At 33.6% G+C, this 17332-nt stretch overlaps 1 protein-coding gene across 1 annotated transcript; it reads right to left on the reverse strand.

Annotated features, from left to right (window-relative positions):
• Positions 1–13807: 13807 nt before the first annotated feature.
• On the reverse strand, positions 13808–16552 carry LOC141705990 (uncharacterized). Its single transcript, XM_074508841.1, has 4 exons — positions 16437–16552; positions 14432–14760; positions 14141–14337; positions 13808–14041 (listed from the first exon to the last, which is right to left on the reverse strand). Exons 2-3 carry the CDS (start codon positions 14610–14612, stop codon positions 14192–14194), a joined length of 327 nt encoding a protein of 108 aa, XP_074364942.1. The 5' UTR covers positions 14613–14760; positions 16437–16552; the 3' UTR covers positions 13808–14041; positions 14141–14191.
• Between the last annotated feature and the right edge of the window lie 780 nt (positions 16553–17332).

Here is a 17332-nt window from a genome sequence, read left to right on the forward strand (position 1 = left end):
TAAGTCCTTATTCACATCATGGTCTCTTCATTTTTCTAAGTATCTTAGGTTCATTCTCTTTATCGCCGTCGGCTCCGCTTATGGATTCTTACGGTTTCTAATCGCGCGGTCTCGGCTCCGATATTTCTATAAAACTGAAAAATTATTGTTTTCATTTGAAATATTTATGACAGTTAGTAAACTCAATATTTTACTCTCTATAAAAATTTCATGGTTTATGAACACTTTTAAGTCGATCCTTTATATTTTCAAAGTTCGTGATTCGTAGCAGTTTTTGTCACGTAAATCACTTTTAGTAAAACGGCCATAACTTTTGATCCGTAAATAGGAATCAAGCGATTCAAGCGCCTAAACGATCCTTATAACATTTTTTATCCTAAAAAAGGGTTATGATTCAAGAAACTACAGTTTACAACTCCGGGACTTTCTGCAGAAACTTAAAGTTACGATTCGTTGGTTTTAACGGAGTTACGTTTACGATCGGGGTTTCGTTTACGCCCTAACTCTTAACACAACCACCAACAATAATTATTACATCATCAACATACAAACTCCTCTCAAGAACATCATGTTCTTGAGGCAACAATAATCAACCTTAAATCTACTCAACTTAAACTTCAAGATCTCAACAATACCACTTCTTAAACTAAGTTTTCTACCACATACTAAATGGATCTTAAAAATGAATCTTAAATAAAGTTGGGTCAAAGATTTTTACCTTTCTTGAAAGCTTGAGATGTGTTCTTGAGGATGGTGGAGGCTTGGAAGTGCTTCGTATGATTTTTGGAGCCTAGAACCACCATTGATAAACCAAGGAGAGGTTACTATTCATACTATTCACTATATTATTCACTAGTGAGTTTCTTGAATTTATTTCACCCATCAAACCTTGATAAAAAGAGATGAAAGAATTTTCTTACCTTAGTTTAATTGCTAGGAGGCTTGAGAATTAATGGGATGATTTTACCATGGCTAGAACTTGAGATTTTGAATTGGATTTCCCCTTCTTTTACAATAGGGCTGAATGGAAGCATCAAGGGGGGTATTTATACTCCTCTTGGTTGCTTAGCTTGGTTGATTTGCTAGGTAACTTCTAGGAAATGGGGTGAAATATCTTGCACTTGATTTTTATTCTCCTAGGTTTAATCCTAGGTTTATTCTTGTTGCAAATCTTAGGGACAAATCTTTGGTAGCTTTCTAGAAACTACTTATGTTAGCTTCCTTAGCACATTATTTGGATAGCTTGCTTGATAATCCTATGGTTAGCTTACTATTTGATAAAGTAACCATGGTTACTCTCTTACCATGGTTTAGTTAGTGTGTTACATTTATTTAATCGTTTACGCGTTCGCTCGGTCGCTTAAATATTTTCGTAATACTTATTCATAAATGGTTCGCGACGTAATTCCTTTCGTATTTATTCCTTATATTTTTAATTATCATACTTGAATTTAAATCCGTAGGGTTTTAATCTTGTAATTATATTGTGATTTCCATAATCCTCGATGAGTCGTAAATACGTTCATTTTTCAAAGTTCATTTTTTTCGAAAACTAATAGCGTTTACATACACTCATTGGGTACGCATAATCGTAATATCAACTCCGAAACTTATTTTCTCATGCACTACATAGTATGGGCTCAAAAGTTTTTCCCGTTCGTCAGGGTTACTATTCATTGAACGTTTTACAAGGTCTCAAAAATTCAAGTTATTATATTACCATTCATAAAGGTCTTTTACTGATGTCAAAAATTTGGGCTCTTACAGGAAAGCTATATATAGATACTTAGTAATTTAAAACCCTTAATCAGACAGCAGTTTTACATCTTGTCTTGGATAAATTCAAGCACCTCCAACCGCACCTCATCCAACTCCTGCCTTGTGTAGGACTTTCGAGTTTTGGCTGCCCACTAAATAATACAAGTAAAAATTAGCATCGCAGATTTATTTCTTATACTAACAGGCATTAATTTTATTTCTACTTCCCATATATTGGAAATGATTTACATATATACCTTGGTAGTAAAAGATAGTTCCTTATCAGCAATGATATCTTTCATGTATCGCATTATAACATAACCACATTCAACCCCTCCTGGTTGTTTGGGAGATCCCTGTTATAATATAAATATAAGTTAGCTCCAGAAATTAATTAAAATTACAAACTAATAAAAAAATTAAAATAAAAAAAACTTACAAGAAGATTCTTTATCTGAGGAGCTTTATTTCCCCTTCCAGTTTGAGCATTGTAAGATTTCATCGCTCTACATTACAGAACAACAATAATATACATGATTATTTTTCGAAAGGGAGAATATTTACTATATATATATATATATATTAAATAGAAATATATTACTCTGTTAATGATTTTTCCAACTCGTCAAAATGTATTGGATGTGGTAGAGGGTTCAGAATATAAATGTCGCCATCCCAAATTACAACCAAAATCCAGTGGCAACTATGTTTATAAAAAAGAAAAAAGAAAAACACAAGTCAGAAATTTTAAAAAAAAACTATCTAAATATATTAATTTGTAAAAGCATGTCTAAATTAAAAATACTTACTTATGATTATGTGGCATGAAGTACATGCGATAAGGACTACTCTCTTTCAACCGATTAACAAAATAAGAATGAAAAAAATTGTTCAACAAAAATGTAGCTCCTGGATCGAAAAATCCATATAAGACCACATCATCATTTTTCCTCTCAATCTTAATCAGTCTTTGCAAGAGCCTACCAGGGAGTGAATCACATTACTTATAATATCCGTATAAAACATGAATATTGTATATATAACGATAAGAAAAGTAACTTACGCCATATAAGTAGATATTGCAGCTTGGCTAATCATATCAAACTCCAACAATGCTTTCAAATTTTCATGCAAGATATAAATTGTTTTCTCAGTTCCAAACACGTCAGAATCGCACGGAATCGGTATTAATTACCCAGTGGCTTTCATGAAGACTGCCGCATGTTTGTATAATACCTTGTACTTCTTTGGCACATTATTGTTTAGCTTCATTTTGCTAAAATCATCTTGAAGTTTCTGTAACTCATCTTTCTGCTTAGACTACCCATGCAACACTTTCTTTTTCTTTTTCTACACATAATTAAATAAAACAAGAATAAACAGTTATTATTGACATAATTACTATTGAATGCAATAATGAATTAAGAGTATATTAACATAATTTTTATATAAGTAACATACCTCCACAGTTGGGTAGATGATCAATTCACGAGGCCATGCTACGTGAGAGCCAACTGCTTGGAGGACAACCTCAATTTCACCAGGTATCGGCACTGGAACTGACGTCTCTGGCTAGATGTGTCCGTCAACCGACACATGAACATGTTCGGGATTTAGAGGCACTCCGTGTACTGAAACATTCATCTCTTCGTGATCATCAAAAACTGTTCCAAAAGCAACCTTGTTCTCTATGCAATCCAGTACAAGCTCACATGACTGTGGACCCTATATTATAATGGGGGATCAATTTAATTTTATTGCATAAATCTTAAGTCTGTAGGCATATATCTATTAGATCTTAATAATATTTTACCTTCTTTCCGCTTGGAGGAGAGGGGTCAAAAGCAATAAAGTCTTCATCATTTACTCACAATTGTTTGGCACTGAGCGATTTAACAGCATCTCCAACATTCCGCTTATCAGCAGCTCCTTCTTTATTAACAGGTACTTGACAACTTGATTTGTCAGAGAACATAGGAGAGTGACCATTCAAAGCATTAACCAAGGCCTTAAGTTTAGCCATCTCTCGCTGATTCCTTTCAAACTGATCCAACAACTCTGCCTTAGTAATTTTAGTCTTTTTCGCTTTCGGAAAATTAATGAATATTGTTGGAGTGACAAAGACGCCTACCCCTCAAATCCTTCCTGAGTGCTCAGGAGTCTAAAGTGTCGTAGTCAACACATCTTCTGTTCCATGTGGAACAAATTCACCCTTCTCCTTCATTTCAAGTACCTCAGCCTGTCAAATTAATGCATTATTTGTGATGCAATTATCTTTGAAGGGAAAGCAGTATTAAAAATATCTAGATTCATGTAATCCTTGACTTACAATTCTAGCATTTATTTCCACTTGCTCTTCAATAAGCTCATCAGGATTCTTTGGCATCCTAGCCTTCCACCAAAAAATTACACGATCAGGTTTCTCTTTTCGTTTTAAGTTCCCTTTCTTTATCTGTTAAAAAGGAGAAAATGTTTAAACTCCCTTAAAATTTATAGTGTAAAGCCACATAGATATAGATTTTACTTCTTCTTCTCGTAAACCAATATACCCTTCCTTGACAAGCGGTGATGATATTTCCGTTTACCCACTCTATTGATCTGTAACTTATGTTGTACCTGCACCAAAAAAAATTAAGTAAAATTAATAAATTTTATTTAATCATTTAGCAAGTAAAATGGCAATCCTGTATATTTTATTAGTAGAATATATTCATACCGGCCATTTGGGGCTCGTCCTCTCCGCAATAAATTTCTTACAAGGTTCTTTACCAACAAACGCATACTTCTTCGGAGGCTTCATCAATTTCTTCTTTTATCCAATAAATGACATCACATATTTAGCAGTTAAATCAGCTTTAAACTGCCTCCATTTTTCACCTTTCGATTGTAGTACAAGCTTCTCACTTTCTGGGGCAATTTTGAATGTGTCCTAAAGAGCAACATATTAAAGCACACAATATAAATAAGCCACATAATTTACAGTCACAATTTAAATAAAATGAAGAAGTCAACAAGGGATATAATTTACCTGGACATCATCCCATAGTTTTGCTTTAAATCCTGATCCACTTTTAGCTAGTTGTCAGTATCGATTAGAATCATTGTCCTTGTTAGCATTCATATATAAGACTATAAAGTAGGCCTAGTATTTCCGATGGGAACTCCAAATTCATTGTATCTAACTTTAAATTTCTTTCCCCGAGCTTTCTTCACCACTACTTTGTGAAGAGCTGAAACACCACGCGCAGCTCCTAGCCTCTTTTTTGGAGATTCAGAAGTGGTCATCGTTTCTTCGCCACTACTTTTTGTTTGATGTTGTGGAGGGACTTGAACCAACTTATCATTACAAGTCTCTGAAGTTTTGACATCAGGAACCATCTCATCCTCAACCTTTTCAGAGTTATTCTTCCCGTCACTTTCTTGGAAAATTACTTTCTGGCTTTTTGCTTCTTTACCATTTTACTCCCTTAGTCTGAATAAAATTGAACATAAAGCCATTAATGCAAGCATAATTATAATTAAAGAAAAAACAACACCATCAGTCATTACAATTAAACAAAACAATTACAATAAAATTGAACATAAAGCCATCAATGCAAGTATAATTATAATTAAAGAAAAAAATAATGCCATCGGTCATTACAATTAAAGAAAAATATTACAAGAAAATTGAACATAAAGCCATTTTTCTCCACTTATATTTACTGAATGAAGCATTTTATACGAGTATAATAAAACAATGCAAAACAATTAAAGAAAAAAATAATATCATCAATCAGTAATTATGGATGAATTATTTATATGATTATAACAATGCAAAACAAAAGAAAAAAAGAACAATTAAACAATATTTTACACATTATAACATAATTAAAGGCAAATATATATGGTTCATTCAGTTATCCAAAATCCCATTAAGATGTATATTTTAAACATAATAACAAAATTATTTGACAATTAATAAAAGACTACATAATACACAAAGCTACATCATCAGTCAGTACCGACATTAGATGCAGGGGTTTTTGTAGTAGCATTTTTAATCCAAATTCCCTCAACATTAGGTCTAGCAGTATGAACGACATCATCAATAGTGACATCAGTTACGGGGATTTTAGTACAGAATGGGGGATGTTCCATGGTCGTGTCTCCTAAGTCATCTTCATTATACAATTCATGGTAGTCTCGAGTTGTGGAGGATAGTACAATGGACCCGGTAGCATCAACGGGATCTTCAAGGTAAAACACTTGTTTGACTTGGTCAACAGAAACATATTTATCTTTTTTGTGACCTTGTAGACTAAAATCCACTAGTGTGAACCCAAGATCATCAACCCTTATACCTTAGCATCACTTGCCCATTTACACAGGAACAAGGGAGCTTTGAATGCATGGTGGTCTAATTCCCATATCTTTAGTAAGATACCGTAAAATGTCAAATTACTTTCTACAGGGTTCAAGTCCTTGGCATTAGAGACCTGGACCGCTTTAGCAATGACAAACACCCCGTTATTTTGAACAACGCGTATGTCATCTCGTTCCTTTATAATATCGCACTCCGTTCACTAGATAACCTTGATAAGTTATTACTGAAAATGATGGCTTGGCAGTGAGCCATCTTATCATTTCTGAAACACCTTTGTTGTTCTCCCTTAGTTCATCATTCACCTACAAATATGATAAGATATTTTAAATCCTAAATAGCTAATAGTTGTCATTACACACAGATCGAAGAACCTAATACAACACTGACTTTATTTTGAAACCAATCAGCAAAGAGCCGGTTGTGCTCTCTCATGAGCCAATATAAGTTTTTCCTTTTCCCTCAATGAATTTCTTCAAGATATTCCTTATGCATTCTGAAAAATGCATATGGAATGATATATTAAAGACACTTTATAAGACTAATTACTGGACAATAAGGAATTGACAACAACAAAGTGAATAAACTCATAGAATGTATGGAAACACTTCAGCATTGTTTAGAAGGACATGTAGATGTGCTTCATCTCGCTCCTTCTCTTCCACTAATTTTATTATCACAACGGATAATGGACCAGATATCTTATTATCTTGGTTCTTTGGAAGATCGGCAGTGGAGTAATTCTGACTAAGAAACTCGGTGCAGAATTCTACGGACTCTTCTCCAAGGTAACTCTCTGCCATACAACCTTCGAGATAATAACAGTTTCGAACATAACTCTTTAGTACTTTATTAAACCGTTCAAACGCATACATCCACCTATAAAATATTGGTCCATATAAGCGTAGTTCCTAAACCAAGTGGACTACTATATGTACCATTACATCAAGAAATGATGCATGGAAAACCTTTTCTAGATCGCACAAGGTCAATATGACATCTGACTACAGCTTATTCAGTTTTGACACATCTACTACTTTGTTGCACAAAAAATTAAAAAAGAAACACAATCTAATAATTGTGACCCTAACCTGCTTCGGAAGAACGGAGCGTATTGCAATCGGGAGTAATTGTTGGAGAAAAATATGGAAATCATGTGACTTCAGCCCCTAAATATTCAATCATATGGAAACATAATTTTTGATGTTCGATGCATGTTCGTATGGAAGTTTCATCGACATTAATGATGACAAGAAATCTTTTTTTATGCCTTTGACAAAGTAAAGGGAGAAGGAGGCAAATAGGTTTTCTTTACTCCTACTTGGGGAGCCAAATCAGATCTAACGCCCATTTCCATCATATCATGATAGGCTGCCGCACTATCTTTTGTCTTATGGCGCATATTTAGTAATGTTCCAATCATACTATCACATAAATTTTTCTAAACATGCATGATATCAATATAGTGACTAACATGGTGAAATTTCCAGTATTATAACTCAAAAAATACTGAATTTTTCTTCCATGGACAACCTTCTTTGCCTTCTTCATTTTCTTCCCAAATTCAAATTTGATTTGTTCTTGCTCTGCTAACACTTCTTCTCCGGATAGGGTTCGACGCGGCTGCCCAAACTCTTGTTCTCCATTAAAAGCGGCTTTTTGCCTTCTATAAGGATGATGTAGAGGCAAATATCGGCGATGACCTTGGTAGCACATTTTCATACTATGAGTCAAATATTTAGCTACGGTGTCATCTCCACAAACTGGACAGCACTTATAACCCTTATTGACGCAGCCGGATAAATTTCCGTAAGCAGGGAAGTTATTGATCGTCCACATTAAAACTGCTTTAAAGGTGAAAAATGATTTATTATACGCGTCATACACATTTGGTTCACCTTCCTCCAAAAGCTTTTTCAAACCATCAATCATCGGTTATTAGTAGATGTCGATATTATTACCAGGCTCATGCGGGCCAGGGACCAATATCGATAACATCATAAATTTTCTTTTCATACATAGCCAGGGAGGAAGATTGTAAGTCACCAATATGACTGGCCAGCAACTATATCGATTAGATAGGCCATTATTGTACGGATTTACACCATCCTCTAACAAAGCCAAGCGAAGGTTTCTCGGTTCACTACCAAAGGAGGGCCACCTATAATCTATATTTATCCAAGATGGAGAGTCGGCTGGATGTCGCATTTTACCATCTTGTGTCCGCTGTTGCGCATGCAAACACATTAGTTCAGCGGTGGAAGGAGATTTAAACATACGTTTAAATCGAGGAATTATTGGGAAATACCAAATGACTTTGGCTGGAAGATTAACCCTCTCTTCACCTTTCTTTGTCAACTTCCACCGAGAAAGTCGACACTTGGGATACTTGGTTGCATCAGCATGTACACCCCTGTACAGTACACAATAATTCGCACATGAATGGAACTTTATGTACTCAAGACCTAAACTGGAGAGGATTTTTTTTGCCTCATATGCATTACTAGGTAACACATTATTTTTGGGAAGCAGAGACTCAACAGAAGAAAGGAGGTCAATGAAGGCATTATCGGTAATACCAAACCTAGGTTTCCAATTATGCAACTTCAACATCAACTCTAACTTAGTATAGTAACTAACCTCATATAGAGGTTGCTCCATATCGGATACGAACCTCCTAAACTGATACAAATCATTATCATATTGACCCGAGTTATATGCCCCTTCACAAACATCAACAGTTTTCGAAGCAGCGTCATGCTCCTGATCTTGCTCTAACGCTTCATCAGAAGCTTGCTCAGGAGCTGGGTCTGGAGCTTCCTCTTCAGGTGGACAACTAACACTTGAAGATTTAGGACCCGTAGAAGCAGTCTCCCCGTGCCAGACCCAATGCACATTACCTAGACAAAAGCCATTATCATAGATATAGCCCCTGATAGTTTTTACATAGAATTTTTAAAAATTGGCGGATCGTCCACAAGGGCAAGGAATTTTGTTATGATCTTCACAATTTTCTTCCACATATATCAAGAAGTTTTCCATACCCATTTAAAATGCTAAAGAATCCCTATCTTGCAAAATCCATGTCTTATCCATCAAATTTCCCTACCTGATTGCCACTATAAACACTAGACATCTAACATGTACCTATTCATAATTTTAGTTATTGAATAAAAGGTATATCAAATTTGCGTTGGTTACTGTAGGGATTAATTATATACACTTAGAAAGGTAATAAATACCTTGATATCCTAATAATTTATAGTACTAATTTATAACTCTAAGATCCTACGCATATACCCAATTAATTACAAAACTAGACTAAATTTATAAACTAGACTAAATTAAACCAAGATATTTAAGCCGTGATATAACAAACACAAACAATGTGAGCATATATCACCAAACTAACACCAAACAAAGCGAGATATTCATTACTAATCAAACAGTGCTCCGAAACTATCAAATAGATTTACATATCTTAGATCATACAATAATTTGAGAATATCACATAATTAAAAATACATAATTCCAAAATGTGCTCTATAACTCAAGTTCAAAATTCCAGATTTGAGAATACTAGTGGCACATCAGAACAAGCATTTGCTGAGCTCTAAATCCAAATTCTTACGTCTGAACTCTACGTATCTATCCCGTTCTATTTTTATACGAATACGATATTAAGATATTCGTAAAAGGATGTCAAGCAATCGTCATGACAATGTCATTGGTGTTACAAATCTACAGTGTGTATCGTATCCAAGTGAGGCAACTATCTGAACTTAGACGCACTTATTTTAGGTTCAAATGCACTTACTTTGTTCTAAGTTTTTTCAAAGGCAGCAGAAGCAAAAGAAACCCCCAAACACACCAGTATGTATGAACAACCCACTACTTATTGCAAACCCATACTTGTATGTCCATAATTAAAAACACATTATGCTAAAAACATAGAAAAAGGTAAAAAGAAACCCCCAAAAAGAATCCCATAAAAAGAAACAAACAAGAACAAAATAAACACCCAAAACACAAAACATAAAACCCCTAAAAAAAGTTTCTTATATACATGGTCAAAGATTATAAATAGGATAAACCGGAAAAAAGAGGGAGATAAACCGTAAGAAGAATATACCTCCAGATGCTCCAAAGCTCAATGTTCCAAAACTCGAGATGCTCCAAAACCTCAATGTTCCAAACCTCAATGTTCCAAAGCGTTCGATCCTCCAGATGCTCCAAAGCGTCTACTAAAGTATATCTTACTTAGTTCAAAGATTAATTTGAAGCTCTAAAGCTAGAATTTAAATTGGGGCTGAAATCAGGGTTTAGGAGAAAAGAGAAAAAAAGAAGGTGAGAAGATGAGAGATTAGTGGGAGTTTCAAGGTAAGAGAGAAAGAGGGGAGAGATGATAGAGAGAGAGATGAGAGGTGAGAGAGACGAGAGAGATGAGGGTCATGGGAGAGATGAGGGTCGCGGGAGAGATGAGGGTCGCGGGAGATATGAGGGTCGATGAGAGATATTTTGGAAAAGGGGGGGAATAAGGATAAAGTTAATAATTTTTTAAAATTATTGGGGGAAAAGTGTATTGAAACTGGGGGGAAAAAGACAAGTAAGTTTTATTTTTTTAAAAATGGCCATAGACAACGGTTAACAAAATCAGCCGATGTCAAAGTTAAAAGCATATATTTGGCCTTTTTAAATTCTGAACATAGACAACGGCTACTATGTGAAACCGATGTCAGCATTCATATTCAACATCGCTTATTTCTAAACCGATGTTAAACAGACTTTTAACATCGGGTGCATTGCATGCCGATGTCTAAGCACCGATGTCGTATCTATTATTTCTAGTAGTGACTTGGTGAATATATATAAACCAAGTATAGCAAGTATTTAAAAAAACCTAGAACAAAAAGTAGAGCAAGCAAGTTGTATCTTTAGAAAATACTTTAAAGTTCTAAGTTATAGAAAAGTACTTGTAAGCAACTGTGTGCATTTTGCATCACATAGATTTCTTCAAATATACATATTTGGTGGAAAGACAAATCCTCCATAAAGTTTTTAAACTTGTGTTTATTTACTTTGTGTTAGTAGAATACTTTAAAAGCTTTATCTGCATTCTTGCATATTCACAAACAAAGTTATATATTTCAGAAATAGTTTTTTAGAAAATAAAAAAGAAACCAGAATTCCATTCAACCCCCCTTCTGTAATTCTATTATTGTATTTTTAGGGAATAAGAAGACTCTTTACAAGGTGCATTGGGAAGAATGCTTGTTTCAATAGTGATACCTTGTTGAGAAGGTGCCAATAGAGTCTGTTTAAGCCCCTGTGTTATAACTGCATCTTTTTGAGAAGATGCGGAGGTGGCCATTTGAGTGGTCAACTCAACGTTCCTTTACTTCTTTGGCTTTTTGATCAAGGGAGACTCAGTTTATGTTTGGTCCTCGCCACTCTCATAAACAACTACTAAAGGTGTTTGATTTCTCTTCTTTTGACTAACTTCATCCTTTTGAAAGGATGAAACATTTGGTTTCCTAGCATCTAATGGTTTTGAAGAAAAGGTCTCAGCTGTGGAAGGCCCCTGTATGCTTTCCTGTTTGGGTTCTTCTACAGGTGCAGAGGTCATAGCTGAAATTGATATTGCACGTGTTCTCATATCAGGCATTGGGTAAGTTTTAAATTTCTTTAACATAAAGTCAATGACATTTAGTATTACCTTTACCTGATTCTTTGTAATTAGTGAACTAAATAGGATTTTGGACACCTATTTACAAATGCCTATTAGAATTCTATCTATACCATCTAACATATGAATGTCAGCTACTTTATGATTTAAAGTGGACATTATGAATCTTGGAAAGAAAATTTATTTACCTCTACTTACCAAAGGCATTGTTAGCCTTGTGCTCAATTCTTCCAGGATCAAGCTTCCAACATTAAGGTGTCTATTGTAGGCCATGGAATACACAAGCTTCTGCACCACACTAGAGATGGTGTCAAGGCCATTTTTCTGCATGTGAATGCCCTTGGGTATTCATGCAACGAAAGTTGGCATTTACTAGTTTCGTGTTATCTGATTAGTTGTCATCACCATTGCATGATAAGGTTAAGAACAATGACTTTGAATAACGTAATTAATGAAGTTAGAATCCCATGTTTGTCTCATATAGTTAATTCAATCATTTTTATTCTTAGTTAATTGCATGTTAGTTTAATCTTAGTTATAAACATCTCAACTTGTTATTTTCTTAGCATTGAGCGATAGCCATACCATTGTTGCATAGGTGCATAATCTTAAGTTGACTAAAAAGAGTCTCTGTGGGTACGAATCTGATTTATATCTTATACTACTTGCAAACGCGTATACTTGCGTGTAATTTTAGCGCGTGTTTTCGCCCTAACATACATATATGCTTGTAATCGTACCATCAACTATTTGGAATCAGTTTATTGGGCTTATAAATCCAGGTACCTTATAATATATCAGAAACATCGGTATCATGCCACCAGATGGACTTTACAGTCCTGTAAGGTCCGCAAAGTGCATATGGTTTCTTCCCATCACCATTGTCAATGTGGAGCCTATAGACACTCTCATAATAGCAGGCCACAAGTTTGATTTAATCTCTCATTCTAATATATCCAAGTCAAATAATACTAAGTTTGCCAATTTATCAATGTTTTAGTTGATATATAATGGATTCTAAATAATTCTTTCTTTAAAAAACATTTCTAACTCGATATCCTTACTAAAAAAGGCAGATTTTAAATCAGTAATCTGCCACATAAAAGAATTTTTGTGGATTATCTATTATTGTCAGTTCTATTATGTTTTGGAATTTGGATTTAAGTAATATCCGCTTAAACCTTTAGTAACACGACATTAAGAATGGAAGTGGATCTTTTTACATTTTTCACATTATCGTAGTTCTTGCATCTGCTTATATCTACATAATTAAAGTTAGATAGAAAATGAAGAGCATTGATATTTCACTTCACTCTGTCAGTTTCTTCAATTTCTTATGTAGTAATCATCTATTCTCACCTACGAATATATTGAATTTTTTAAAAAATATCCATATATTGTAGTTTAACAATGTTCGTGATGTAGTTAACTTTAAAATATATTTCTTCACATTGTAGGTACTGTAATTTACATGCCAAAGATATGTGCCAATTAAAGAAAATAAAAATAAAAGTGTAACAAATTCTTGAAATCGAATATTAACCTTAAGTGATTTTCAAAAATAATGTTTCTACATTACAATATCCAAATCATTTCAATTATGGAGAGGATTAAGAGAATAAAACGTAATATATTATTAAACATAACAAAACGAAAAAGGTTCAGTTGACACTATGCTTATGCGTCATCCACTTGAGAATATATCTAAAATATATAGCAGCATATCTACTACTGATAATAAAATGGCACTCCAGTACTAATTTGAAGGATTCATTTCAATGTCTCAGGACCACCTTCAAAACCTAAGTCGCATATGCAAACAGGAAATTACAATAATCATTGAAAGTAATTTAAAGCATAACCACATGGAACACGTTCAAATTGATACACAATTCTGACAACATCAGGATATCATGTCTCAGTCTCCAAAATATCTTGATACTATTAAGTAGCAGAATTAGGTACTATCAACTATATGGAATTCCATTACTAATTGGGAGGATTGACTTCAATGTTAAAAATTGGAATATCACTGTCCTGCTGCAATGTGAAGCGCAGATTTTCATCTTTCTTTAACTCAAGTTTTTTGACAAACTTGCTCCAACCACGCGAAATCTGGCAGTTGTACCGTTTAGAACTATTTTTATATCCCAAACTCTTTGGACCATTCTGAACTTTACCATGTCTCCGTTTTTCCACATTTGATCTCGAAATCTTATATTTCTTGGAATATGCTGCACAAACAGTTAAAATGTTAGCAGAGTTTGTTCCTGAATAAAATACAACAACGTAATTGGAATAGTTATATTACAGTCTTATAGATTGAAATTTACCGCTCCATGACATCTAGAGTTCAAGAGACTTCCAGCCAATATTTTAGAAAACTAAAGAATCATTCCATTTTGCGCATCATATGGATTGTGGTTTTCAATCAACTCCATATCTGGTATTCCAACATTGGCCTCTGCAGAATTATCATTTCCTTCGACCTCCATATCACTTGCCACATCCACAATTTCCACATTTTGTTCTAAGCACAAATATAAGACAATGTTAGAAATATGACTCATGTGTATTTAAAAGGAGCCTGCAAACTAATAAAGGAAACATAACATATTTCATACCCATCTTAGCAACTGGATTTGGACCAGTATCCTCAAAAAGAAAAAATTTGCCACTCGGCAGACTCCTCTCGCTACTTTCTTCTGTGGAACGTGTAATTTCAATTCCTTCACACATAAAAATCCTTCCATACAAGCCACCATTCACATCAAAACTAAACAATATCATATCATTTTCCACCATACCAAAAAAATTTAATCAATTCTTTAAACCCATAAATGATTCTTAATTTAGCATTGTATCTCACTTCCCACTGAATCCCGTTGATTAAAATATGTTCAACACCAAGGAGTTGCTTTTCAGTCTCATGGCCTACAAACCTCGGGATTGTCTGTTACAATGTTGAAACATAAAAGAATTATTGATGATTTATTAAAAATGCTACAAGAATATTATATAAAACAATAATTTACTCACAAAATATACATGCTTTAAATAGGCCCTCGAAAAAAATCTTATAAAACGATCTTCTTCCATTCTTATCCCTTGTTTGTTAATTATCAAATTTGGATTTATTAGTTAATATATTTTTATCTTCTAGGCAATAACAACCTGATGTTTCACATAAAATGATGCACCTTCATAAAAATAATAAAAATTTTATGAGATACCTTCTTTTTTTCTCAGATTCCGCATCTTTTTTTAAAAAAATAAAAAGTAGAACAATCTCTGGTAGCTGTTCAGACACATTCATAGCAACAACATCACCTACGAGAATATCCAACTCCTTCATAACTCCATAACATCCCTTCCCAAACAAATAATTATCTTCAACCCAATGGATGAGTACATCCCATTATCTGCATCCATGCTTTAAACAAATCTTGGACAATATTTTCCATCGCTTATACACATTTTCCAAATGAGTAGGCAATTCATATTCAATTGAACACATTGAATATTACATTTAAGGATATAAAATCAATGTTTATACATATGAGGTTAATAATTAACGTATAGATTGTTTGAGTGGTCACCATATTCTCCAAGTTCTTCATACTTGAATATTGTCCGATCACCATCAAGGATTGTTCAAGATCAAGTCTTATAGAATTATAGTGAATATAAGCGAGGTACCTTTCAGTGACATCATGATTACGACAATATATAAACTCATCCATCATCCAATTGTTATAGTTCTCTTTGTTGAAAAAAACAAGTGGCTCAACTGATGGATGCATAATTGAAACCGCCATATATTTGAAATAGTGGACAGTAAAGTTCTCATACCCATAATACTCAAAAACAACAACATAATACATTTTCAAATCATAAAATCTCATAAATTCTTGAAGTCCACAAAATTTCTTTCTATACTTATCATAATTCGTGTTCCAAATAATTGTCTTGCACTTTATGTGTAATTGGGAGTGAAGTTTACTCCGAAATCTATCAATAAAACTAGATGGAACCCTCTTCAATTTTAGATAGATGACGCAGTCAGGTACAATAAAACTTCATCTTCTTAATAACGTTTAAATACAAGTATTCAGTCACTTACAAATGCTCCATCCTCATCTCTCTCGACATTTACAGAAACAAAGTTGGCTAACAGTTTTCGTCCTCTACCTACATGTAACATTGATTAATCATGTATACCTAAACTTTACATTCAGTTTTTCAGAAGTAATGAAAAATTTGTTTGACATATTACCCATATCCCGGTCAACATTCCATGAGTCGTGCTTTCTCTTAACTTCCGGAACATTCAAATTTAAAACTTAATCCAAAATAGGATATACAGAAATCCGGTTCAATTGTGATCAATCTACTAACTCTAACAACTACTATAGTAAATCATGAAATCAAATCATTATCTATATGAATCGCAACTTACACATGCAATCAATATCAATACATGGAATACTTTTATGCATACAAAATTTTCATTATATACACGGAAATATTAGATTTGGATCATAATTAAAGTCTTAATCAAACTATTCAACATAAATCTTTAAAAACAAGTGATGACAAGTACATACATAGAAGAATCGGGTTACTAACCTCCATAAAATTTCGTAATCTTCTGATTTCGATAGTTGCTCTGCATGAGTTGCCGTAGTCGTCATCGATCCTCCTAAATTGTCGAGTTGTGTTCTCCGTGTTCTGTTGGTCATTATCACTATGTTTATGAGGTCCAAACCGATAAAGATATGTTGGGTATGAATTATCTACTCTTAAAATATAAATCTAAATTATTTTAAAAAAAATACAATAGTAAAATTCTACATGCTATTGAAATTTGATAAAGACTATTAAAATAAATTTTACAATATATCATCAAAATAATAACAAAATTAAATTAATTTACATTTAAATTCTTATATAGTTATAAATAAATAATTATCACATTTTATAAAAAACCAAAAAATAACCAACAAATATCGAAGAAACACATAGTGAGGTTATTTAAATTTTTCATTAATTAAATAATTTATTCATTTGATAATTACCTTCATAAAACTGTAGACATTGCAAAAGCAATGTATGTCATATAAAAAAATGTGAAACGTGCGCTGCTTTTATTATGAACAAAATATAAAATTAGTTAATTATATTTCATATCACCGCATTACATTAAATTTAAACTTATTTTTTCAAAAAATAAAAATTAGTGAGCGCGTGTAGCGCGGGCAAAAATCCTCAGTATTAGGCGGTAGACAAAGTTTATAGGTATATGTTGGATTGTATACTTATATTGTTGGTCAACAAAAAGGTTGGACATTCATGCTCATAAACTAATTATGTCTTTACATTTACTTGATAATTAGACACACTTACACACACGTTAGGAAGTCGTTGTGCGTTGATTTCTTAGTTATATCTGATGGGCTTGGTTGGTGGGGTTAGGGCTGTCAATGGATCGGAAATTCGGTCTGATCCGATCCGAAACCTAATGG

Source organism: Apium graveolens, chromosome 2 (genome assembly GCF_009905375.1).
Source record: "Apium graveolens cultivar Ventura chromosome 2, ASM990537v1, whole genome shotgun sequence".
In the NCBI taxonomy this organism is placed as follows: domain Eukaryota; kingdom Viridiplantae; phylum Streptophyta; class Magnoliopsida; order Apiales; family Apiaceae; genus Apium; species Apium graveolens.